Below are 25,838 nucleotides of genomic sequence, written 5' to 3' on the forward strand. Positions count from 1 at the left end.
AAATAGAAATAATAATAGTAGCTACATCAGAGGGTTATTATGAATTTCTAATAAAATAATCTATGTAAATGACTTAGCAATGGTCCTAACATGTAAGCACAATGAATGTTAGCTGTTATTACAGCTATTATTTGATAATTATTTGATAATTTTACACACATTACTATAATCTGCTCTTTTTTTTTTTTTTTTTTTTGAGATAGAGTCTCACTCTATTACCCAGGCTGGAGTACAGTGGTATGATCATAGCTCACCGCAGCCTCAAACTCCTGGGCTCAAGTGATCCTCCTGCCTCAGCTTCTGAAGTAGCTGGGAATACAGATACATGTCACCACACCTGGTTAATTAAAAAAAAAAAAATTCTTGCAAAACCAAGGTCTCACTATGTTGTCCAGGCTGGTTTTGAACTCCTGAGCTCAAGAGATCTTCCTGCCTTCGCCTCCCAGAGTGTTGGGATTACAGGCATGAGCCACCACGCCTGACCTAATCTGCTGTTTTCAACCTAAAAATATATTGGGAACATATCTTTATGTCCATAAAAAGACACATGATTTTTTATTTCTGAGCACTTTTTCATTGTAAGAAAATAAATGTAAATGCGAAGTTTAGCTACAATGCTGTTTATGTTAGAGAAAAACTGGAAACTGTCTACATATTCTGTGATCAAAGACAGAGCTTACAGCTGTAGAACTAAGACCTCAGACAGACTAAGGAACTTATTCAGAATTACACAGAAGGAGCCAAAACTCAAACCTGACCCTTTCATTGTAAATGTTATGCTCTTTCTCTTAAGGTAGGCTTTTTGATTATCAAACCATTAACCATCAGTATCATTTAGACAAGAGGTTAGACATTGACTTTTTTGGGAAACAGAACTTTGTTCACCTGGAAGGAATTCTTGCTCTCCCCTCTATCAGTTGTCCCAGCAAAAGTCCCTTTGTTCCAACAGATGCGCCTCTTTCACTCTCAAACCATCATCTAGTCAGGAGCCCTATGCACACCAGATGTTTTGAATAAGTGGTGACCTTATCCTGGGAGACTCTTAGTCTTATCTTTTTATTGTTAGTTATTATCTTATCTTATTATTTATTTTTATACTTATTACATATACTTATTATTATCTTAGTCTTATTATCTTAGTCAAATTACTCTTCATAGGCTTAAAGTCCCCTTAATACTCAAAATATATTAATAACTTTTTCCCTCTATTCATAAAAAGATTAAATGATACATTGTAGCAATTCTCAAGTAAATCTCACCATGACCACTGTTGAACTTTCTTAGAGAGAGAAAAAAAAAATCACAACATAGCCAGAAATGGAACATAATGCTTGCAAAATTCCTTTGGCTAATCTTTGTTCAGAACTTATTTGGGTTTTTCCTGAAAAAGGGATTCAAGAAAGAAAACTTACATGAGCTTATTGTTTAATGTTGCTACCAAAGAAGAGAGAGTTATCTGCCCTTTCAACCTGGCTCAGAGGCATGTTACAGATGCTGGAGATAGCAACATTGAACAAAGGGTGAGCAGGTACACACACGACACACAAACCTGTCCTCCTGGAGTTTACATTCTAATGAGGGAAGATAATGTAAATAAAATAAATTAGTAAGATAGTATGCTTCTTGGTGGTAAGTGTGAGAAAAATAAAGATAGCTGAGCATCAAATTAATGTATATCATAAATGGAACAAGGATTTAAAAATTATATATGTATTCACAACATGGTCTCTAACTGAATTAATATCTAAAAATAAACTACAAGCTTATAAAAGAAAAAAGATCATTTATTGACTTGGATCTCTCAGAGTCTTTGTATCTTATGGGGAAAATTAAACCTCCTTGCTAAAGAGCGATACTTTTGGAACTTTTCATGAAGTTCAGTGACAGAGTAGTACATATCCAGTCCTTGCGGGGGGAAAAATGTTATTCTAAGTTGGCGCTAAGGGAACTAGTTCATAGGAGAGAAGTACAAATCCAAACCACCATGCTGGTGCTGGTTCCTTCAGATTTCACCACCTCTTCTCTGCTCTATAGCTCTCTGCTCTGAGGCCACCATCTCCCTCTTCAGCGCACCAGACCATCATGTTAATAAGAGCTGATTTGTAAATAGCGTCTCCCTCACTCCATCACTACCCCCCTTTGGCCAGGCTCCTACTTTTCTGCTCAATGGCACAGATGCGGCTTTGAGCTGAGGGGGAACCAGGCAGCTATTAGCAGCAAATCCAGTGAGGGAAATTAATGAAGGGGACAACTAATAAAAGACAGCTCAGGACAGCCAGACTAACTTGCTCTTGCTCCGAGCAGTAATTAACTTTTTTTTTTTTTTTTTTTTTTTTTTTTTTTTTTTTTTTTTTTTAGCTCATGAAGGTAAATATGCCATCGGCACTGGTCCAGTCTAACTCTTCTTTATTAAAAAAGAGAGCAGAGCTATTCATGGGGAGCTGAGACTTAATCTGTTTTCCCCCCAAGAAGAACAATTTTAAATTATTGTGTGATGTTTTTATAGGTCCATGATGTCCAAATCAAGAGACACCTTTAAAGCTCAGGGAGAAATGAGGCAGATGAAAGAATACAACTCTCTGAACAAAAGAAACTATCATTCCCTGCTTGGAAGCAGCTTAAAAGAAAGAAACCTTTTTCAAAAATTTACTTCTCCTCCCCACCTAAAATGATTGACCTCTGCTCAGTACAAGTGCTGAATGAAAAACAAAATTGAATCCAAGGCACATAGCAGGTCTTAGATGTCAGTGCTAAATATTAGCCTAGCTTGAGGGACTTTTCAGTTGCCTCCTTCAAGCTTCCAGTTTTCATTTTTAAAGGCATAGTTATAAAAAGCAAGTTAAAATGTGGTTTCTCTAAGTATTTTTGAAAATTAATATGGACTCTCTGAAAAGCAAAATCTTTCTAAAAATATATCAAGATAAATCTGTTAGATTTTGTCTAAAAGTGTTTCTAAAAGCAAATCTAGTGTACTTTATTTTTAAAAAGACATTGAAAAGTGAAGCTAGAATAGTGTTTGGAAATACCTGGTATAACCATAAACAGTTGTTCTAACCTTAGGCCTACTATACCAGGCTAAGAAACCTACTCATAGTTATATAGCCACTCAGTAACAGAAAGGACTCTAACCACTTAGTCCAATGCTCTGGCTTCTTCAAAATGAAAAAACCCCATCACATACTCTAAGTTTATAAGCTAATTATAGTACTTCAATTTAATGTGTAGTTTAATCACATTGTCCTTTTAAGCTTGGGTACAACAGGATCAAATTGTACATCACAGTGAATTTTATCCATGGGCTCAGGAATCAATCTACTCTCAAACTGGCCTCCAGACCCATTGAACTACCTCTGGCCCATTCTGGAAAAAAATGGGGCAAAAAACATGTTTACCTGCAGGACTCTGTCAAGCCATCTACTCTGTCAAGATGGTTTCATTCAGGAGGAGTAGGTACCCAGATAATGGGTGCTCTCTTACAAAACTGATCGCAATTTTGCATCAGTCAATAACACTATGCAAAGGAGAGTACAGCTCCATTCTGTTAATTATTTCCCAAAAGGTAGCAGAAGAACTAGTTGTTGTGAATGATAGAACTTTATACATGCTTACTTCTATAATATTAGTGTGGACAATTCAAATTAAAGTTAATTAAACTGAGATAGAGAAAAACGAGGGAAGGGGTCCTACGTGTTTTAAAAATAAATATGAATAGTATTTGCCAGGAGCTGGAGGGAAGAAGAAATGAGAGTTGTTGTTTAATGAGTATAGAATTTCAGTTTTGCAGGATGAAAAAGTTCTGAAGATTTGATGCACAGCAATATGAATATGCTTAACACTACTAAGCTGTACACTTAAAATGGTTAAGATAGTTTTTTAAAATCACTTTTGGAACAGCTGAAGATTTTAAGGCATTAAAACATTCTTACATGGCCCAAAATAAAAATAAAAATGACTTTTAAAATAACAGAATCTTCAAATTCTTCAAAGGTGGGCTATCAAGTTTTAGTCAATGTATAAGACTTTTTTTTAATTTTGTTGCTACAAATAAGTTATATACTCCCTGAATAAATACACAACCACATTAATCAGGGTAGGCTAAATTATGATGCAATAACAACCAACCACTGAATCTAAGTGGCTCAACTCACAAGTTTTTCTCTCATACAACATCAACTGTGAGTTTAGGTGACACATTAGGACCACTGTTCTTTATGTGGTCACTCAGGAGCCCAACTAGCTTTGATATTTTGGCCTTACTATCTTAAGGCAAGAGGAAGATAGAGACAAGAGATGGAGTCTCGCTCAGTTATAAATGGTCTGAGCATGCCCAGAAGGATTAGAGAATCAGATATGGCAAAGACTAGGAACATCCTCCACAATATCCAGCAGTAGTGTTTTGTCAGGTGAAACACAATTAACTGAATATCATGGAATGAAAGGAAATAGCAAGCTTTCTTTTATTTTATTTATTTATTTATTTATTTTTATTTTGAGAAATGTTCTCACTCTGTCACCCAGGCTGGAGTGCAGTGATGCAATTACAGTTCACTGCAGCCTTGACTTCCTGGGCTCAAGCAATCCTGCCACCTCAACCACCTGAAGCGTTGGGACTACAGGCATACACCACCATGCTGGCTAATTTTTAATTTTTTTAGAGAGATGTGATCTCCCTAAATTGCCCAGGCTGGTCTCGAACTCCTCAAGCAATCCTCCCACCTCAGCCTCCCAAAGTGCTGGGATTACAGGTATGAGCCACCACACCAGACCTCTTCAAGCTTTAAATAAGAGTCTAAAGATAGTGCAAAAGAAATTGTGTTTCCTGGAACTTGTAAAAATATTGCCTACTGTGTAGGGGAGAGCACTGTAGGACAAGAAATAATTCTACTTAAACAGTAATATAGTGCAAAAGGACAACGAAGTGAATAATCCGATGGCTATGAATGTTAGTAGATTCTGTGAGATGCCAGTGAGACACTGCATGGTGTAATCATTGTTGCCTTGTTTAATGTTGTCTTGAGACTTGTAATCCTTTCCAATTTGCTAACAAAATTTCTAGAATTTGAAAGTGTGTCATGAATACTAAAGGGTGGAGAAGCTCAATATTTATGAACACTCTCTTTCTAGTCCCTTACCAAAAACATGGTAACATTAGAATCAAAATGCCCTTGGGGAGAGTTTCACTCACTTTGCTGGGGTAGGGGGAAAAAAGGTATTGAAGAAAATTGAACCTTTGACTTTTTTCCTTAGAAAGTTCAAGAAGCAGGCCGGGCACCACAGTTCACGCCTGTAATCCCAACACTTTGGGAGGCTGAGGCGGGCGAATCACTTGAGGCCAGGAGTTTGAGACCAGCCTTGGCTAACATGGTGAAACCCCATCTACTAAAAATACAAAAATTAGCCAGGTGTGGTGGCAGGTGCCTGTAATCCCACATACATGGAAAGGTGAGGCATAAGAATCCCTTGAACCTGGGAGGCGGAGACTGCAGTGAACCAAGATCGTGTCACTGCACTCCAGCCTTGGCGACTCCATCTCAAAGAAAAAAAGAAGTGGGCTGGAGCAGTAGCCACGCCTATAATCCCAGCACTTTGGGAAGCTGAAGTGGGAGGGTCGCTTGAGCCCACTGGGAAATATGGGGGAGGCCTCATCTCTATGAAAAATTAAAAGATTAGCTAGGTGTGGCGGTGTATGCCTGAAGTCCCAGCTACTCAGGAGGCTAACATGGAAGAATTGCTCAAGCCCAGGAGACGGAGGCTACAGTGACCCAGGATCATGCCACTACCCTCTAACCTGGGTGACAGTGACATCCTGTCTCAAAAAAAGATAAAAAAGAAAAAAAGAAATAAGCAGAGGCAGCAATTACTTGATTACCAGGAGAACTATATCCAGTCATTGGCACCACAAATATTTTCTCCAATCTGCTTTATAAGGTATTATGGTAATTACCACACCATGCATGTGTTATGAAAGTGTAGGCAAGATACAGAGTAATGTGGAGGTGAGGAGGGTACAACTGGCCAGTGCCTTCATCAGTTCAGCTTCACCTCCTATAGTTCAAAACAAAATGGTTCTGAAAACTCTCAGACATTTAGAAAACTCTCCCCAATGTAGAACAGAAAAGCCTGAGAGGCCGGCTACTCAAGAACTGAACCCCCTTAAAAATTGTTTGCTTACAGAATAATAACTGAAAATATCAGATGGAGTCTCCTACATCTACTGAAAATTATAGGAAGGAGTTTCTATTGCAGATACCATGAAAAACTCTACTGGTCGTGTTTGCCCATGCACATGCCCAATGTCACACAGAGATATAGTCCAAAATCATCTCCTAATTCAAGAGAAACATTGGCTGTGAACTCAGGACTTCTGAGTTCTTTACTGTTTTTCCAGCAAAATTATGTTTTTTTCTCGTCTGCTTCCAAGCTGTTGCCATGGTAATTTTAAGGGTTAGGGGAAATATTATTAACTTACATAGGATTTTTTTAACTTTTTTTTTTTTTTTTTTTTTTTTTTTGAGATGGAGTTTTCACTCTTGTTGCCCAGGCTGGAGTGTGGAGTGCAGTGGTGCGATTTCAGCTCACTGCAACCTCAGCCTCCCGGATTCAAGTGATTCTTCTGCCTCAGCCTCCTGAATAGCTGGGATTACAGGTGTGTGCCACCACGTCTGGTTAATTTTTGTATTTTTTTATTAGAGACCGGGTTTCACCATGTTGGCCAGGCTGGTCTTGAACTCCTGACCTCAGATGATCTGCTTGCCTCGGCCTCCCAAAGTGCTGGGATTACAGGCATGAGCCTCTGCGCCCAGCCCTTATTTATTTATTTTGAGATAGGGTCTCACTCTGTCGCCCAGGCTGGAGTCCAGTGGTGCGATCTCGTCTCACTGCAACCTCTGCCTCCAGGGTTTAAGCGATTCTCCTGCCTCAGCCTCCTGAGTAGCTGGGATTACAGGTGTGTGCCACCAGCCTGGCTAATTTTTGTATTTTTAGTAGAGAGGGTGTTTCAACATGTTGGCCAGGCTGGTCTCAAACTCCCAGCCTCAAGTGATCCTCCCACTTCAGCCTCCCAAAGTTCTGGGATTACAGACGTTAGCCACCACACCTGGCCTAGATAGGTTTGATTTTAAAAAACACCCTTTTGATCACAATCTAGGCACTGTGATATGAAAAAAAGTATTATTACAATGATTATCTGAAATTTACAGCTAGTCTTTCCTTTAGTTTCACAGATATGTTCAACGTTTTATCTCACTTGAGTTCTTTCCCAAAATTATCTGGAAAGTAAGGCAAAAATAAATAAATCATATCCTCATATTGAATCAACCTTCTTGTATTGGTTTACATATGATGTTTCAGTAGATGTAAAAGTTTGAAAAAAAAAACAAGATTAAACTAAACTTATCTCAGAATCCTTCGTGTTTGATTACTTCAATGCATAGCAAGATTTATGTACTGCAAAAAAAAAAAAAAAGAAAGAAACAAAGCAATGGCAAGCCTGTGGGGTTACTCTTTTGTCACACTGGCACTAGTTTGGCTTCTTTCGGCTATTCTTATGCCAAGGAGGCAATAAACCCCCTTGAGAGTCATAGAGCTGCCTGCGGAGCCCTGACGGTGCAGAGAAGCTTTTATGCCAAAATACAATACACAAAGGGATCATAAACACGTTTGAAAAGGAAGATGACCTCTTTGTCACTTGGCATTAGGCTTTATTGCAAGCTGCTGCCATGGAAACCAGCCCCCAGCTCTCTCCATATTTTAAGGCTTCCTGTTTCCATTTTACATGGACTTCAGCACCTTTATTTAATCCTTTCTACATCAAACAAGATAGGTGAAAGGTTTTGGTTCTTTGCTCCATTGTTTAACGTCTCCACGTATGCCTTTAGTTATGGAGCAAAAAGGACTGTAAGTGGAATCGAGGATTTGAGTGCAGATGGAAACAAAGAGAAGGTGATAATGGAATTAACAGAAAGAAATGGAGACAAACATTGGTGACACAACCTGCTGTACAATTCGACAAGATCTATCAGAGAAGATATACACTCCGTATTGAATATTTAAAAAGCCAGCTGCAGTCCAAACAGGCTACTCTAGGAGATGTGTCCTTTGGAAATAACTTTAACATGTTGCCTCTTGATTTCTTGCATGGCTGGACTTCCATGTGCAGTAAGTAGAGTCTGCCAGGTAACACGAATCTAAACAGCTGCCCCCAAAGTCGAGCCTTAAAAATATGTTTCCATTGGGAAGAACTGTGGGTCCTGGGTTCTTTTATTTCCTAAGAAGTATGTAACTTTTGTTTTGTAAGAAAGTGAATATGCAGAAAACCGAATGCTTATATAGTTACAGCCTTGAAAAGTAAAAGCAAAGATAACCAAGTAAAAAGAGAATTGACGATGAGCTAACTACCGCTGAAGCTCTGCGATCCAAAAGCTGCTGGGACATCTGAAGAATGGCCCGGAGTCATTTCGGTGAGATGCGGGGCTGAGGAGGAGAAGGAGTGGGACCGTGGGCGCGCAGGTGTTTCAAGGATCCTCCTCCTTTCCCCCTTCCATCTCTGATTCCATTTCCAATTTGGATCCCGGGAGGCCGAGCATCTCTCACGCGGTTGACACCTCTCCAGGCTGGAGCGCGAAGCCGGCGCCTGCCCGGGTGATCAGGGAGGCCTGGCCTTTCACGCGGTGTTCTCAGTCAGTAATCCAAGTTGGCATTTCCCCCTTCGCGCTCTGAGCAGCTGGAGAAGCAGAGAATGCGAGCGAAAGCAGACAGAACCACCCCTGTCTCCCCTCCCGCGACCCTGGCACCGAGAGGGGGGAAAAAGTCATTTGTTGTAACGCACACACCATCAGGATTCTTCCCCATTCCATCCTCCCGACTCACGCCACCTTGCAGGGAAATAATAGGTCCGGCCACACTGGCTTTCGCGTTCTGCTTTCCGGATGACTGAATTTCTTTGCTCGCCTCTCCTGTCAGGGACCATCTGAAACTGCCTCCAAGCTGCGTTCCCAGGGAACCCCCCAACCCCCACTCATTCCACTCGGGGACTAAACAGCGACTCACTTCAACGTCCTCCATAAGATGAACCCCATCCCGGCTGGAAAAATCAAACTGGGGAAGGAAAAACGCGTGGGGGGCGAGGAGAACCGCTCCTGCAGACCTGGCCCTTCCTTGGCCCCAGGGGACCCCTGCCGGTGCCCACTCGGAGCCACGTGGGGCGGCCCCAAGGGAGATGCACCATCCCCCAAACCAAGCGCTTTGGAAAAGAAACTGCAGAGAACAATAAGAAGCATGCGGGGTGGGTGCGGGGGTGTGTCGGTGGAGTGATGAGAAAGCTGGTCTTTCATCCCTCCTTTTTTGGACATTCCTTAAGTTTAATCATTAAAGTGGTCCTTAAAAAAGAAGGCAGCAGCTTAACGCTGCTATTTCTGACAATCTGCCCCACACACTGTCAGCGAAGTGAAAGATCTGGATCTAGCTTTGTTGCTTCGCTACCAATAGCAGACTTGGGGAGACCAAACCTCCGATTTCTGGCCACATCAAAGCACTGATTATGCAAATACCCATTTTTTTTTTTAAGAATAAAAGAAAATGGAGGGGGAATTATTTATCACACAATGAACCCCCTGCCAGGGCAGGAAACAATAGATCAGACCAGATAGCCCTTCTAGCCCCAGGCTGGGGGAGCGAGAAAGGGGGGTATTGGAGCCCTCACGTTTTATTGGTCTAACCTAATTTCACTAATTCTCTTTTCACACATTTCTTTTGCAGATTCGGAGGCCTGGACTTTCACCCTCCCGGGAGCGCACTGCATTGGCGCGATTCAAGAGCTGCCCGCTTTATTTAATTAATACATTCAAAGCTCGCTTGGGAGCCCGAGGGGGCTCGGAGGAGACCGAGGCTGGCGGTGAGGAGGAGGCGCTTTTAACCGGTTCCAGGTGTCGGTGCCCAGAAGTCACAACCAGCCCAAGGGTGTGCAATGCAGGGGGGTGTACCCAGCGGGTGGGGGCGCCGCAGCTCCCAGCCTCGCGCTCAAGCCCGGCCCTTTAGCAGCCTGTGACCCAGACTGGCGGGTGGGCGGCTGAAGCCGGCCTTGGGTCTAAACGCCCTTCCTGGGCCATCGGACTAGGCTTTGGGAAGTGCCAAATGGGCCCTTCCTCCCTCCTGGCCAAGGCCGCCCAGGGCCTTCGCCTCAGCTGTGACACCAGGAGCGCCCACCCGGCTCTGATCCAGGTGCGGCGGGCTCGGGAAGCCTCAACCCCTCCTCCTGCCTCCGGCTGAGCCTAGGTCCGGCTCCGGTGGCGGGCCCAGCGGTTGGCAGTCCGCCTCTCTACTTTTTTTTCTCCTTCTTGGCACTCAGATGGATGTATTTAAAATCTAGTGAAGGAAAAATGAGCCGTAACAAGGTCTGAGCACTTTAGAACAAATAAATACAGCCAATCCCGGAACGCTGGCCGCGCTAAAGCGACGCTCCAATGAGAACAGGACCCACCTTCGCGCCTCTCCGCTCTTAGGAAAAGGCGCCGCAGCACGCTAGCTGGCGTTGGAAAGATCTAGCAACACTGAGAGTCTGTGACTGTCACCGGAAGAAAATCTCCACAGCGTTGTTTGAAGTGTCTCTCATCAGAGCCACCAGAAATAAAATGGCGTGGCTCCGAGGCCTGCAAACCTACTTGGTGCACACAGATGCAGCTCATCACAGCGCGGTCACAATGTCGGGAGGGAAATGGATAAAATGGAAATACTACCTTGTTGCCTACTGCAGAAGCAGCGGCTTTGACCCTCTAATTGTACTCATTCCTACTAGGAAGGGAAGAGAACGACTGGGCCTCAGGCCACCGGCTGTGAAGTTTGCAACGGATTAGGGGAGGGAATCTCAGCGCTGAGGCGGTCAGAACATCATTCTTACCCGCTTAAGATGATTAGACGCCATAAAAAATAATTGCACCAATTTAGTGTAAAATAAGGTGTGTTCTAGATGGGGAAGGGAAAGGCTGAGTGTGAATTGCAAATGGTAGATGAAAGCCCTGGCACTTAGGATGTATCTGCTTATGTGTAATGGGGACCCGCAAGCTCCAGCTTTGAGAACTTGAACAAGACTCTGGACCTGGAAGAAGTGTGTAGAGTCAGCTAGGTCAAGAGTGAAGTCTGTATTAGCTGTATTAGCCTTGCTCAGAGCTAGGATTATTGAATCATCTATCCATCCCTGCCTCTCCAACTTAGCCATTAGGGTCATCTTTTTATGGTATGGCTTCACCAATTGAGAAGGTTTCCCATAGTCGGAGGAGTAGCTGCATCCGAGATTTTGTCATGAACTATTTTTTTGGCAAGTTTCCAAAAGAAGCACCATGTATCATCAAATGTATCACCAGAAGAAGCATTGTTCAGCACCAAAACTGATGTTTTCAAACTATCATATTACAATTCCTTTGCTTGCTGGCTTGGCTTTTTAAACATTAGAAACATAAATGTGAATATAAGAGAAATATCACTTTCTCCCCATGTCAGATAATCAAAGAGCAGCTAAGAGTAACACAATCTTTAAATTAAAAGGGATTTACCAAAAGGTTTCTCATGCTTGGCTATAAAAAATGAAACAAAAACCCAGAGTTAGTTCTTCCTTTGATTAAAATGGAGTTATTAGAGAGGAGTAGTTTCAGATAGACATCTCAGGAGAAATTATTATTGCATTGTGCAGAAGAGTGGAGTATTTAGCCCAAACCAGATGCAGGTAAGACATTCGTGGGGAGGTGGGTGGTGTGAACGACCAAGATTTAATGTGATCTTTTTTAGCTTGTGTTGTCATAGACACTCTTCCCCAAGGGGATTAAGCATAGAATGTGGTCAACCTTCATTTGGTCATTTTTGACCCAACGCCTATCAAAGGTCATTCATTTCTGCTTTGGAGATTGAGGTGCAAGTTAAACCATTTTTGCTTTCTCTTTGAAGAAGTTTTGACTATGTAATTACTTTAACAAATATTGGAAGGCAGAGCTATTTCTTTATATATTTTCAATTCTAGTTCACTCTAAATATCTGCTTTATTCTGGGAGTCTGCTTTTAAAAGCAACTAGCTTGTTAAAATGCCTAATAGGAAATCTGCTTCTAATAATGAATTTATACAAACTGTTACATCACAGATGTTAGAGCTGGAAAGGGAGCACCCTTGGAGGTCACGTCCAATCCCTTCAGTTTACAGAAGAGAATTGAAGCCAAACAAGTTGCACAAAAACTTCTACAAATTTCTACACATTCCACCAAGAAATTTCAACTTCACTTTTTTTCAAATCAAGGTTTTCTGAACTTTGGAGCTTATCATGACTTATCATTTAAATTCTTCTCCCCTTTTTCCTTTTTTGCTTATCTTGTTTGCTCAGAAATTTATTTCTTAGAAATAAATTGTGTGTTTATCTTAAAAATAGAGTTACCCTCTTATTTTCAATATTAGTGTCTCAAATATGATTCAGTTTTTTGTGATTTCTTAGTGAAATTCTACACAAAGCATTGCCAAAAAATACAAGTACTATATTCAATTTGACATGGGAAGAATTTCAAAAAAACACAACTCATTTGGCATCTAAAAATCACATAAGCAAGAAAAAGGTAGGATACAACACACAAACTTATGAAAATTAGATAGTTTATTTATAGTTTAATCACAAGAACAACTTTCTTGTTCTTCAAGACGTAAATACGTACTAGAATAAACTCTGTAGAATATACAAAAAATACATATTTTCCCATGAAAAATTTCTTTATAATAAATAGAAGGGAACACGTGTGCGGCTGATCCGGATAATGCTCCGTGTCTGCTTAGGTTTTCAGACTGTTGATTTATTTTTAATCTCTTGAAAGAATGGGGGAGTTCCTTCTCCCCTAAAAGGTCGAGATAAATAATGCATGAAGCAATCCTCCCTCCTGATTTTTCCCTTTTCCTCCACATTTTTCCTTTTGATAGAGAGTTCAGCCTAAATTTCCACGCTTGCATTCAATCATTACAAAGCCTACAAATTATACAATGACTTCTAACCTGCCCCTCTAACAAAACAAGTTTTTTTCCCCTTATAAATCATAACAGACAGATGGCAAAATGGGGAAGAAAAAGGAAAGAGAAGGACAGGACAATAGGCATTGTGACGAATCTGGGAAACAGAACAAAGTGCACATCAGAGAGGGAAAGTTTGGTTTGACAGGTGAAATTCCCACAGCCTGCAGACAGCAATGGGAATAAAGCAGATGCCAGCCATTGCAAATCTGTGGATAATATTATTACCAGCAAAATCATTCAGATGCTAAGATACATTTCTTTCTACTCGACATTAACATCTCTATGTAGAAGCAAAGGTGAAGACATCACAGGAACCAGTTGCATTCCCCCTGTGAGATTCACACGAACTGCACCAAGTCCTTCGGCGTTAAAGAGAAAGGGGAGGAGCGTCAGTCCGCTCTGCAAACTCTTTAGATATGCCACCATCATCTCTTCCCAGCGTCTTTTTCGTCTCAAGAAGCGCCCCCAAAGCGCCACCCTTGGCTTTGACAATAAGCTCCATCACACCTTCAATAAATCAGAGCCTGTCTGAATGAAGGATACCCAAAGCCAAGAAATGCAAGAAACAACCGAGTAATCAGAAAGGCTACACCTGCCCTGTGAAGTGAGATGGTTTCCAGGGCGTGGAAAGGAGGGGCAGGGGAAGGGAGGAGGGCTCGACTGGGGACAGGAAAGGGAACCCACTAAGGCCTGGCGTGGGTAGCAGAAATGGCAGCTCTAGATACAATCCCTGGCTATGGGGAGGTGAGGTGCATAGCGGTGCTTGTCGGGAGGTGGGGGCTGCCAATAGTCCATGTCTGACCCGGCCGGGCTGGCGGGCGATAAAGTGCAGCTGTAGGGGGAGGTGGAGTTGGAGGAAGCGGAGGAGGACGGCGCGGGGCTGTTGGTGCAACTCCACGTGGAGGCGGGCGAGGGGCTGTCTCCGCTGCTGCTCAGGGCGGCGCTGGCGCCTCCCGGGCTCAGCAACACTGCCTCGGAGAAGAGCGCCCCCGGCAGGCCCCCGCCGCCGCCCCCGCAGTGATCCGCCAGGCGCAGGGTCTCGGTGAGCGCCCAGATGTAGTTGTGGGCGAAGCGCAGGGTCTCGATCTTGGTGAGCTTGGCGTCCTCGGGGAACGTGGGGAGCACCTCGCGCAGCGCGTCCAGTGCCGCGTTGAGGTTGTGCATGCGGTTTCGCTCGCGGTTGTTGGCCTTCAGTCTACGGGTCTTCTTGATGCGCTGCACTGTCTCGGCAGTCTTGGCGCCTCGGGAGACGGCCCGCGCCCGGGAGGGGCGCCGTTTGCAATCGTGCACCAGACCCAGCAGCCGTGCGGGCCGGCAGCCCTCCGCACCCGCAGCCACGCCGCCCCGCGCCCCCTGCCCGGCCTCAGCCCCGCGCTGCCGACGCGCCCCGCCTGACGCGCCCGGCTCCTCCTCCTCTTCTTCTTCGGCACTGGATGACAGCGGGGTCAGGGCCGCCAAGGCCGGGGAGGCCGATCCGAGCAGCACCAATACGTCCTCTTCCTCCTTCAACTCCAAGGTCTCGGATTTGACGAACATCCTACCGAAGAGAGAGGGGAAGGAGAAAAAGGCAATGAGGTGTAAGGAAAGAAACAGAGGCGCGATCTTCGTGTCACAGGTGCTTGTTCCGGCGCGCACCCGAGAAGACCAGCTCCGAATGGCGCAGAGCAGGAAGGCGAAGGAAGAAACCCAGGCAGTGCCAGCCAAGGTCAGGAGCGCCGCTAGCGCTCGCTGTGACCCTGCCGCCAGTCAGCTGGGTCCTGCCCGCCGCGGGCCGTCGTGCGTTCCCGCCCCGAGAAGTGACTGCGGCCTCCGCGACAAAGATTCTGCGCGGAGCAGAGGGCGTGCGGGTGTGATTGGACTGAGTGCGGGGAAATCACCTGCGTAGTTGGAAGCCGTGGCTCGAATACTTACTTAGTTGGCTCTAACTGTGCCTCAGCGTTGCTGTGACTTTGGCGTGTGCCGGGAATCTCCGCGCAGCCGCGAGCGCAGCGCCGCGTCCTTCGCCTGGCGTGAAAGCTGCAAGCCCGGCGCTACTGTGGCGCAGCTCCGCGGGGGACCTCTGCGACCGGCGAGTTTGCCAAGAGCCCCGGCGGCGGCGGCGGCGGCCCGCCCGGGTCTCGTGTGTTGTGGTGGTGGTGCGTGTCTGTCTGTCAGTCAGTCCCTGGCCGTGCGGCTCCTGGCACGCGACTCCCAGGCACTCCAGTTAAAGCGAAGCTGCTTGTGGTTCAGTGGCTGCGTGTCTGGCACACGACTCTCCTTAAAACCCCTTATATACCACCAAGAAAACAATCAGATCTGCCCCGGGCCCCCCCCCTCCCCCGCCACCGCCTCCTCCTCCTGTCAGTCCTGCCCCCCTTCTCCCCCGCTTTTCCCTCCTCTGGCTTATTCTTTTCATTGCATTATCATCATTCATTTCTTTCTCTTTCTTCACCGCCTTTCCCCCTCCCTTGGCCCTGCCATCCATCCTCCTCCTCCCACCACCCCCGCCTCTCTTTTCCCCCTTTATCTAATCAGCATAAAATGGTTCTAAAGCTCCTGTTGGAGCTCCGGGCTGCGGCCGGAGCTGGCGAAGCCGCAGCGGCCGCAGAGGCTCAAGCTGCGGCTGTTGTCGCCGCCGCTGTCCATTGTGATTGGTGGCTCGCGCTCGGCTGGAGCGTGCCGCTAATTTATTAATGAATGGAGGTCGCGAGGCGCAGCTGGCCAATCAGGGCGCCCCGGACTCCGGGAGGCCTGCGAGCCACGCGCACCGGAGCCCGCTCCCTTTCAGCAGCTCATTAGGGGCCCGAGCGCTGGGGGCGGATGGGGGGACCCGTGCTACCGCCCCCGCCTTCGTCCTCGCTGCCGCCGAGGCTCCCCCCGCCCGGCGCGCGCGCAGGCACCGCACCCGGCGCTGCCGGCCCTCCTAACTCCCGGGTGATGGGAACTAGGAATTAGTTAATGGGGGTCAGAATCCCGGGGAAAGCAGTTAGCCCTGTGGTGCTGCCGGGCGTCTCTTGGCAAAGCCTCTTAGGGGTTGTATCAAATAGTAAACGATTTTAAAATGGATTCATTTGGTTAGGGGAGGAGAATGGCGTGGATGGCGAGCTGTGGACACCTCGTGAACAAGTGTGTTTGGGGTCCGTCGAAACTGGCGTGGGAGAGTGAAGGGAGAGGACACTGGGGATTCAAACAGGCGTCTCTTGGGAGGGGAGGTCGGATAGGGGAGCAGTTGATGAGCTTTTAGAGGATGTGAGAATAAAACCACTCACATGTTAAAGCTGAAAGGATACCCCTCATTTTACATACAGGAAACTGAGGCTCCGGGCACTGATGCAGGTTTTGCTGGGGTTAACCCAGTTTATAGTCTGGAGGGACAGCAAGGAGGCTTCCCGCGTGGGTGGCAGCGAACCGAGCGGGAGGAGCGGCAGAGCTGCTGCTCCTGCAAGCAAATGCGCTGCGCTGACATTTCCGTGACCTCTGCTCCGCGCTGGGGGGCGTTGTAGGGACAAGGGGCCCATCTTCCCAATTCTCCTGCTTTTCAATGAGAAAAAAGAGCTGAAGGGCTACTGGATCTCGGGGGAAACTTGTTCTGAATTGCTCGTTAGCCCTCCCCACTTTCCCAACCACGTTAATGCCCACCCTCTTGTCGACATGGGGATGGATCCGGACTTCAGTAGACCGGAGTGAAGTCCCTTGAGATCCCCTTTGCAAATTAACTTTAGGCAAGGCACAGTTGGAGTGTTAGGAGTGGAAGAGTAGAAGAGAAAGAGAATGCTATCTTCTGGTTTCTGTCTCCCTCGGTTTGTAGGACTTAGAAACAAGCTGTGTTCCAAAGACGGGGTGGTTAAATTAGCTGTTAGCATTTTGGCATGGCTTTAATTTGTTTAATGTTTTCTTCAGGGAGGTGACGAGGATCGGAAGGCACAAAGTAAAGAAAATGAAAATTAGGAACTTGTGAAAAGGAGCATTACCCATTGCAGTTCTTCAACCTTCAGACTTCCTTCTGTCTTGGAATTATTTGAAAACTATCATGATTTCCACTTTGCTCTTTGATGTTTGTGTTTTCATATTCTCCCTTTTTAAAGCAAATTCCCAAAATATAAAAGCATCATTTGCCAATTTCCTCCTCGATCATTTTAGAACAGCTAAATTTCATGTGCTGGAAGTGCAGAAATGAAAATGAAAGAAGAAAAGAGAGACACTTTCAATGTTTCTAGCACACAGCACCTGCCTCTCACACATCTTTGGGTTTCTGTCTATCATGAACCTGCAGAATCAGAACTTCATAAAAAGTTTGACCAAGCAAAAATTATGCTAGAAGTGCTTACCTTTGTTGCTGTACACATGAGCGTTAATTTATAGGCAATTATCACTGATACGAAACAAGAAAATACTCTTCTCATAGTCCCCCTAAAAGAAAACCTGCCAAGGATGTGGACTTGTCCAGCCCAGTAAGGACTGAAGGAACATGTGGGAGCAGACACAGAATTTGTTTGTAAATTTGAATAAAATATAACGACAAGAAAGCTAGGTTCTGAGAAAATGATCAAGACTTTTAAAAACAAATACCTGAATGATAGGTGGAACCTTGTTTTTTCAGTCTTTGGATATCTATATCGCTTCACAGGAGTTGCCTGCAAAGAAATACAAGCCAAAATAGATTAATGTAATGAAAACAAAGGAAAATTTATTTTAGTGTCAGTGGAGATACCTGTCTTTGGACAGGTTGCTTTAAACTTGGTTTAGCTAGGAAGTGCTGGGTTGATTTAATGATAAAATATATTTGGGGGAAGAACAGAATTGGAATCCAGTTAAGTAGAGACTTAAAGGGAAACTTGGTGAGCCTCATATAACCCCAAATAACAATGAGATCAAGCTGGGTCTGATGCTTAGTGCCAGTGAAACACACAATGGGTTTCTTTAGTTGATTGTTAACAGTATATGGACATCTGACTCTCCAGTTTTTTTATTCTCCCAGGATTTTATGTTTTTATGACTCACTGAAAGGGCACATGTTTTCCTTTGACAAAATCCAAACCTTCTATACTGTCTGTGAGTGATAAGTTAATAATGCATATTTAAGTACATCCTACACAGATGCTTAGTAATGGTAAAATTGTATTAAGGTAAACTGCACACTTCCTATTCTGGAAGTTTCCTGCAAAAGGAAAAACTATTCCAACAATGTCAAGAAACTTAGGATTATGTACATATTCAAACATTGCTATAAATCAATTTCTAATCATTAAACGTAAAGCCATCATCGGGTTTATAGAATTTTATTTTTTTAAATGAGGGCTTCTTTGGGCATATGGAGTGATGTATGTCCGATTACTATAAAAAGTACATCTGTAAATGAGAACACGTGGACACAGGGAGGGGAACATCACATACTGGGGCCTGGGGGGGGCTGGGGGGAGGGGGCTGGGGGACAAGGGGAGGGAGAGCATTAGGACCAATACCTAATGCATGTAGGGACTTAAAATCTAGATTGTGGGTTGATAGGTGCAGCAAACCACTACAGCACATGTTGAAACAAACCTGCACATTCATCGCAGGTATATCCCAGAACTTAAAATGTAAAGAAAAGTATTAAACAATTTTTAAAAGTACATCTGTAAAAAAAAAAAAAAAAAAAGACGCTCTCTATATATCCTGGAACTCTTAAAAATTTTTGTTGTGTGTTTGTACTGTAGCCTTCAAGAGCTGACTTACTCTTGATCACAGAGCATTTCTGAAAATATTTCTCACTGTGAAAAATATCATTTTTAAAAAGAAAAGAAACACCCAAGGACAACCTCATGCAATCGAAAGACCAACCGTTCATACTCACGGTTGCCTAGATAGCAGAATTGTATTTGTTCAGATTTTGCTTAGTTTTGCAGGAAAAAGAAAGCAATTTCGATCTGTACTCAGCTTTGTGAAGGCATAACTAATGCCAAATATCCTTAGCTGTACTCTTCTAGCACTCTTTTAACTTAAATAAATTCAAGAGGCACTTGTGTGGTCTAAAAGATTGTCCAGATGAAACGAGGCTGAATTGTTATGTGAAGGGGGAGGGGAGTGAGTGAATAGCATCAGCCAGGATGGTGACCGCGGGCCGCTCCTGTCCATTGCATGAACTGTCCTAAGGGGTCAAACTGTTCATCTTCAGCCCTTCTTTCAGTGCGGAATCCTACTTTAAGAGAACAAAAGCTCAAAGCAGGCAGTTATCAAGAAATGGGAGCACAATGATTTAAACTCATCCCCAAGCCTCAGAAAGAAAGGGAGCTGAGTGCGTGTAGTGAGAGAAAAGTGGAGTAAGGGGAGGGGTGAGAGGGTGGGGATCTTTAGAAAGTCTTTGTTGCTTCTAAGAAGCTTGAACAGACGACCCAAAAGCCCTAAAGTTTAGGGTAGGTGTTGCTGCGGAGCCATAGGCTACATTCACTCCACACTTCGACCTCACGAGTGGCGAAAGAGGACAAATGGTCGCCGCGCTAGTCCCTTGCTGTTGCAGGTGACTGTCGGGGGCGCGAAAGAGGGCGCCCTTCCCTGAGAGGACAAAAGCCAAGGTTTGGCTATCCAGCGAGCCTGTCCCCCCAGTTCACAGTAAACCACCGTCGGCCAAAGGAGATGGCGTGTCTACGCTCTGCTAAAATAACAAGATGAAGTACCTGACAAGGGGGCTTTGTAACCCAAATCCTAATCCTCCGAGTGAGTTCTCAGAAAGATGGAAAGATGGCGGGAAAAAGTTGGTAAATCCTAAACATCTTTTACATCAACGGTCTCTAGTTCTTCGCTGCAGGCTAGAAACGCAGCTTCCAGAGCAGGAGAGCCTGGGATGGGAACAATTAGCTTTCTCCGCAGAGCACCCCTTGCAACGCTAGGATTCGTTATTGATAGTGGTGAGCGCTGGGAATGAGTGTGAATTCGGAGTTTCTGACGGTCCCCTATCCGGGAGCCAAGGAAGCCAAGGGGAAAACAATGTAAATTCGCCCCGATCCCCAGTTACTGCGTCCCACACGGTATTCTCGGTCTCCCCCACGTTTTCCCCTTGAATCCTGTCCGGGGAGGATTCGGCTTGAACCTAGCCCTGGAGAGGTCCCGGCCAGGTCACTGAGCTGCGCTTCACTGCGCCAGCCCCTCCTCTCCAGTATTTTCATCGCGTCCGAGAAATCGGCATCCACCAGAGCAGACAGAAGGCAGGGAAGATCATCCCCCAGGCCCCAAGTCCCACTCTAGAGACCCTGGCCCCAAGCCCGCACGACGTGCTCTGCTGCCTCCAAGCCAAACATTCCGGGATTCGGCTTCACACACAAGGTCAGCTTGCTAGCGCGGAATCGGCCCCGCAGGTGCTAGGAGGCTCACTTCCTTCTTCGCAGACGCTATACCCTGTCCCCACCTGCTCTGGGGAAGGCAAAGCTCCGCAGACTTCTTACCCCTGAGGCAACCCGCTACCCAAGTGTCCCTCTTCTTTCCCACGAAGGAAAGAAATTACCGTAGGAGATTTTGCCAAGCCATGCCAGCTTTCTGATTGTTTTCTTCAGGTAAGGGGAAAAGAACAGCCAGCGCGTGAATGGAGAGCTGGGGGCCCACTAGGGAGAGAACCTCTTCCCCACCCTTCTGTGCCTGCAAAAAGGGACATTGGCTATCCAGGGGAAAGTGCAAGAAAGAGAGCACTAATCGCTGAACCAGGAGACAAACACGATTACCAGCGCCGAGCCTTGAGTCAGAAAGTCTCATAGACTTTAAGATGTTAATCCCCAGCATAATCCTTCCTTTGGCGTGTAGGAATAGTGCAGCCACAAGAGTTGTTTTGTTATTTATATTGGCGTTTAATAAAACTCAGCCAGTGGTGAATGGGCTGCCCACTCTCCAATGGTAATTAATTCCCTATTTCAGTGACCCAATTGTCCTGGGACAGAGCGGTGGGCCCGTCCCAGTGCCCCGATCCCCCTTTGTGCGGATACACTGCCCTCGTGCTTCAACAGCTATGGAAACTCATTCTTTTGATGTCATTCAAGGAGTTTTCCTTGGGCATCTTCTAAACTTCAAGGACCCTTTTCTTTCTCCGTTTCATGAAAAGCAGTGCGAGCTTGACCACCTCTGTAGAATTTAATGATTTGGTGAAAGGGCCCTTTGGGATTTGTGTAAGGAGTTAGACAGAGAGAAAGGAAATTTGGCAGCCTGCTCCCTCTCAGGGACCGTCCCGAACCTGGAAAACACAGAACTTTGAGAAATGGATAAAGATCTTGAAAGCTGATTTTCCCTCTCCTTTTCTCACTAAGGAAAAAAAATAACCAAAACAAAACTTAATTCTCTTCTGGAAATAAATGTATCGTTTATTGTTGCTGATACAAATTAAAAGGGTGATGTTGAGGTAAATAAGTTCGAATCTTTAGCAGAGACGGTTCCTTAATCTGTACCTTTTGGGAAAAGGATATCAGTTTATTACTTTAATTGATTCATTGAATCATTTCTCCTTCCTACATTCAAACTACACTTAATGAACACCCAGTGTGTGTCAAACACTGTACTAGGCCCAGGAAACACCGACGCACAAGACGCACATTCCTACCCCCATAGAGCTTACATTCAAAAGGTATTAAAAATCGTTTTAGGGGTCGGGCACGCGGTGGCTCATGCCTGTAATCCCAGCGCGTTGGGAGGCCGAGATCGCTTGAGCTCAGGAGTTCGAGACCAGCCTAGGCAAAAGGGCAAATCTCCGTCTCAAAAAAAAAAAAAAAAAAAAAATTAGCCAGGCTTGGTGGTACGTGCCTGTAATCCCAGCTGCTCGGGAGGCTGAGGTGGGAGAATCACTTGAGCCCGGAAACGGGAGGTTGCAATGAGACGAGATCGCACCACTGCACTTCAGCCTGGGCAACAGAGTGAGACCGTGTCTACAAAAAAAAATTGTTTTATTATCAGAAAAGGATACGTGCACGTAACAATAAAACAGTGTAATGCAATAGTGTTGGGAGACGGGTGTATGGATTATTTTTAGGGATCTAAAGATATACTTTAGAATCTAAAACATTGGAGGTAGACCCTTATTGCTGATTTATCCATTCTTTCTTTCCCCCCGAAGTATTTCTCGAGCGCCTACCGAGTGCCAGGCGCCTAGCGAGGCGCAGCGTTAGCACCAGGCGCGAACCAGACAGCTGTGGCCTGCCTGGTAGAAACGACCCTGCGATAACGCAGTTGCTAGTACAGCTCTCCGCAGAGGAGCCAGGGCCGGGTCTCCAGGCCGGGAGGGGGCGGCCGCGGCGCGCCCGGGCAGCGCTCCCTGCACAAGTAGTTCTTCTATGTCTTTACACGCACTTCCAAAAAAACTTCGCAAGTCACAGAAACAATTCAGAATTCAACTAAGAAAATACAGAGTGAACCATATGGCCTGGGTGGCTCGAGTCGGCTGCATTTTCCTCCAGACAAAGAAGGGATTGAGGGTTGAAGGAAAGGAGAAAAAAAACCAACTTTCCGGCTGATGAAGCTGTTGTCTGGAGGCAATGATCCCAAATCTGAAGGCTTTATTCCGGCTCCGACGGAGACGTGATATGTCATATGATTAGCATCTTTCATATTTACAAGAGTGGTATGGGCTGCCAGTCTTGAGAGAAAGGCGAGAGAAAGAAGGGGGCATATGCTGAAATGGATTTAGCATTTGAAAGAGAGAAAGGAGATCGGATAAATACACTTAAACGAGGATTTAGTTTTACTCCTGTTGAGTTCTAATAGATTGTTGATTGAGATTTTAGGGGCCTGGAACCGAGGTGTCAGCAGTAATTTAAAGAAGGTATTCAGTCCGCCAGCGTCTCTTTTCTCCGTTTCCCCCTTCCACCCCTCCCACCCCTCCCTCATTTACGCCTTCAAGCAGTACGGGGGCGGAGAGGACTTTTAAAACAAAACACAAAACAAGATCTTTTGCGAGAGCGGTGTCTGAGGGAGCCGGAGCGCTGACGAGTGTGCAGGAGGCGCCCCCTACAGCCTGCTACGCCTCTCGGGTTGCGCTCCCTTCCTGCAGCACCTGAGCGTTTTCAGGACGCGCTCGGGTCCTGGAGGGTCGGGCGCGCCGGAGGGCAGCCGATTCTACGCGGGCGCGCTGCGAAGTCGGGGCGCCCCCTGGTGGGGCACGGAGGTCGAGGGGGTATCCGGAGAGCACCGCGGGGCTTCGGGGCCGCGGGGAAGCTCCCAAGACAGCCGGCCACCGGGGGACAATGGATTTGGGGTCTCCTCGAGGTCGGTCCGGAGACGCCCTCTGGGAAGCTTTATCTGCGGCTCAGGTTACAAACGCACAGTGCCCAGCCACGTCCTCACCTGCAGCTTCAAAAGCCGAAAGAAACAAACACAAAACACCTCCCCTAGGGTTCTGATGGTTGCCAAGTTTGAGAACAACAGGATTTAAACCCCACGGGTTTCGTTTTGTTTTGTTTTGAGGATTTAGTAAATCAGCTAGAAGTGACGCCAAGACCCAGTAGGCTGGGGAAAAGGACTTGGTCTCCAGGCTTAAAAGGACTCAGATGCACTGAGTGGGTACAGACTTTGTGTACTGTATCACGTCTGTACAGATGTTTTCTTTACGCACCCAGAGCCACGTTCAGATTCATTCTCCAGACTGCTTGCCGTTCCCCCAGTACATTTTAATTATCATCCGAATTATATTCATAGTGGTTATCTTTTTTTCCATTGAGTAGTGGTAAGTTAAGTTTTTGATGTTCATTTTTAGCTAGATGTCCCGAGTATAAAATGTTGGGCGGGGACAGAGAGGCGTTCAGCATCATTTGCCTTAGGCCTTAGCTCATGGGTCCAGACACCCAAACTTCTATTTCCGCTCGCCATTTTCATCTCTTTCCCACTTAACTTTACTTATCCTTAACTTCGTCAACAAATTACTGTGCTTTCCCAAGGATCTAAGGTAACTTAAGGACTTACCATTTTACCACTTTACCTGTTAATTGGAACGAATTTAAGTTGCCCACATTTATCAACAGTAGAGACTAATAATAAATTATACAATAGTTTACTACAAAATTTTGGTAGTAAATATATTTACATATAATTGCTACAATAACAAAATGTCACGGAGACATTAAAATTATATTTCTGATGGATATTTAATTTTTTAATCTCATAATGTTTAGTATGATCCCAATTTATAGATATTTGTATCTAAATGATTGGACAGACCTATAAGCTCATACATCCTAGAGTGAAAAATATATTCATAGTGGTTATCTTTTTTTCCATTGAGTAGTGGTAAGTTAAGTTTTTATCTCTGTGTTTTCTAGGTAAATACTGGAACATTCATAATCAGAAGCTGTTATTTTTTAAAATGCCGGCCTTCTGGAGAATGCCTTTTCTTTTGTAGTCTCTGTCAAACATTGGAAGGAAATTTCAGTTCAGAGATGTCTGAAGTGGGGTAAGTTATATCATAGAACTCATCCACAGTTAAAATTAAGGCCCCAGGAGTTGAGCCATTTGTATTGACATGGGATACTGTAATTTTAAGACAAACGTTTAAAACTTATTCTTGAACTATCAATGGAAACACTGTTGTAGAGAAGAGGAACATACATTGCAATTTCAGTATTCTTGTTAAATCAAAATTCCTGGGGCTGGACAGAGAAAGGAAAGCTCCTCAATGCTGGATCACATAACTTTTCAGAGAGATGAGACCTCATCATAGGGTTCTGGTGGATTTCTAAAGAAACACTTGATTTTTTTTTTTTTTTTTTTTTTTGAGACAGGGCCTTGCTCTGTCGCCCAGGCTGGAGTGCGGTGGCACCATCCCACTCAATGCAACTTCCTCCTTCCAGGTTCAAGCGATTCTCCCACCTCAGCCTCCAGAGTAGCTGTAACTACAGACAGCACCACCACGCCCGGCTAATTTTTGTATTTTTAGTAGAGATGGGGTTTCACCATGTTGTCCAGGCTGGACTCGAACTCTTGGGCTCAAGTGATCTGTCTGCTTCAGCTTCCCAAAGTGCTGGGATTACAGGCGTGATCCTCTGTGCCCAGCCAGATTTAAAAAAAAAAGTCTCAAAGTAGTACATTCCTTTATTTAATAACACTTGCCAGCAGGAAATTCTTTGTGTCTAATCTTTCTTAAATGTGTTTCTTCTTGACCTGCCCTCAGCCGTAATTAAAAACTTTCCTTTTTCATTTTGTGCTTGGAAATATAGCATCTATGGCTACTGTTTTAAAAATAATCAGGATTCAGAAAATACTTGATTCTGAGTTTTGCTTTCCTACGTTGTTAGGCTTTTGGCTTTCTCTATGACAGAAGCCATCTTTACCCTGAAGGACACTACTGTGGGTCTCTATTTAACTGCATTTTTATAGCACCAGTCACCACACTGAAACTATGTTGTATTATTGTTGGGTGCATGAGACAGCAGGACTGAGAATAGGAGAAAGGAAAGGATTTGCAAGAGGATAATGGCATTCTTCTCAGCAAATTCTTTTTCTCCAGGGTTTTTATTTTTGAGGATTTGAGGCTTCATTTTCTCTTGAAGGAACAAAAAGATTAATCTCACAATACAATAATGTACAGAAAAATCAAGATACCTTTCTAAGGCTATCTGGTAAAAGTCTACTAAGAAATTTTGTAAAAACAAAATAGACTAGAAATAAAAAATAAAACTCCATGTCAATATTAACCGAAACCCAAACCCTACTAATATCCTAAGTAGAAGACAGCTTTCACCTTGTTTTGTTTCTTTTTCAAATTTCCCAGCTGGGGAGATTCTAATATGCCACTAAAAGGTGGAGAAAATTATAATTTTATTATTTGCATGAATTTGGTGAGTTCTTTATTTATTTATTTATTTATTTATTTATTGAGACAGGG

General features: G+C 44.8%; 2 protein-coding genes across 2 annotated transcripts in view; one reads left to right on the plus strand and one right to left on the minus strand.

The window, feature by feature from the left end:
* Positions 1-12,404, plus strand: part of ALPK1 (alpha kinase 1) — a 218,997-nt gene extending 206,593 nt beyond the window's left edge. Inside the window, exon 17 of the transcript XR_010126093.1 lies at positions 9,757-12,404. The gene's annotated coding sequence lies outside the window, so the exon portion shown is untranslated. The remainder of the gene's footprint in view (positions 1-9,756) is intronic.
* A 204-nt stretch (positions 12,405-12,608) lies between these two features.
* On the minus strand, positions 12,609-15,291 carry NEUROG2 (neurogenin 2). Its single transcript, XM_054486488.2, has 2 exons — positions 14,945-15,291; positions 12,609-14,570 (listed from the first exon to the last, which is right to left on the minus strand). Exon 2 carries the CDS (start codon positions 14,567-14,569, stop codon positions 13,751-13,753), a length of 819 nt encoding a protein of 272 aa, XP_054342463.1. The 5' UTR covers position 14,570; positions 14,945-15,291; the 3' UTR covers positions 12,609-13,750.
* Positions 15,292-25,838: the final 10,547 nt, after the last annotated feature.

The sequence above is a fragment of the Pongo pygmaeus genome, chromosome 3, assembly GCF_028885625.2.
Source record: "Pongo pygmaeus isolate AG05252 chromosome 3, NHGRI_mPonPyg2-v2.0_pri, whole genome shotgun sequence".
Taxonomy (NCBI): domain Eukaryota; kingdom Metazoa; phylum Chordata; class Mammalia; order Primates; family Hominidae; genus Pongo; species Pongo pygmaeus.

Bases quoted from the DNA above. Each gene is read 5' to 3' on its own strand.
- NEUROG2 (XM_054486488.2), bottom strand. From the start codon at position 14,569: ATGTTCGTCAAATCCGAGACCTTGGAGTTGAAGGAGGAAGAGGACGTA.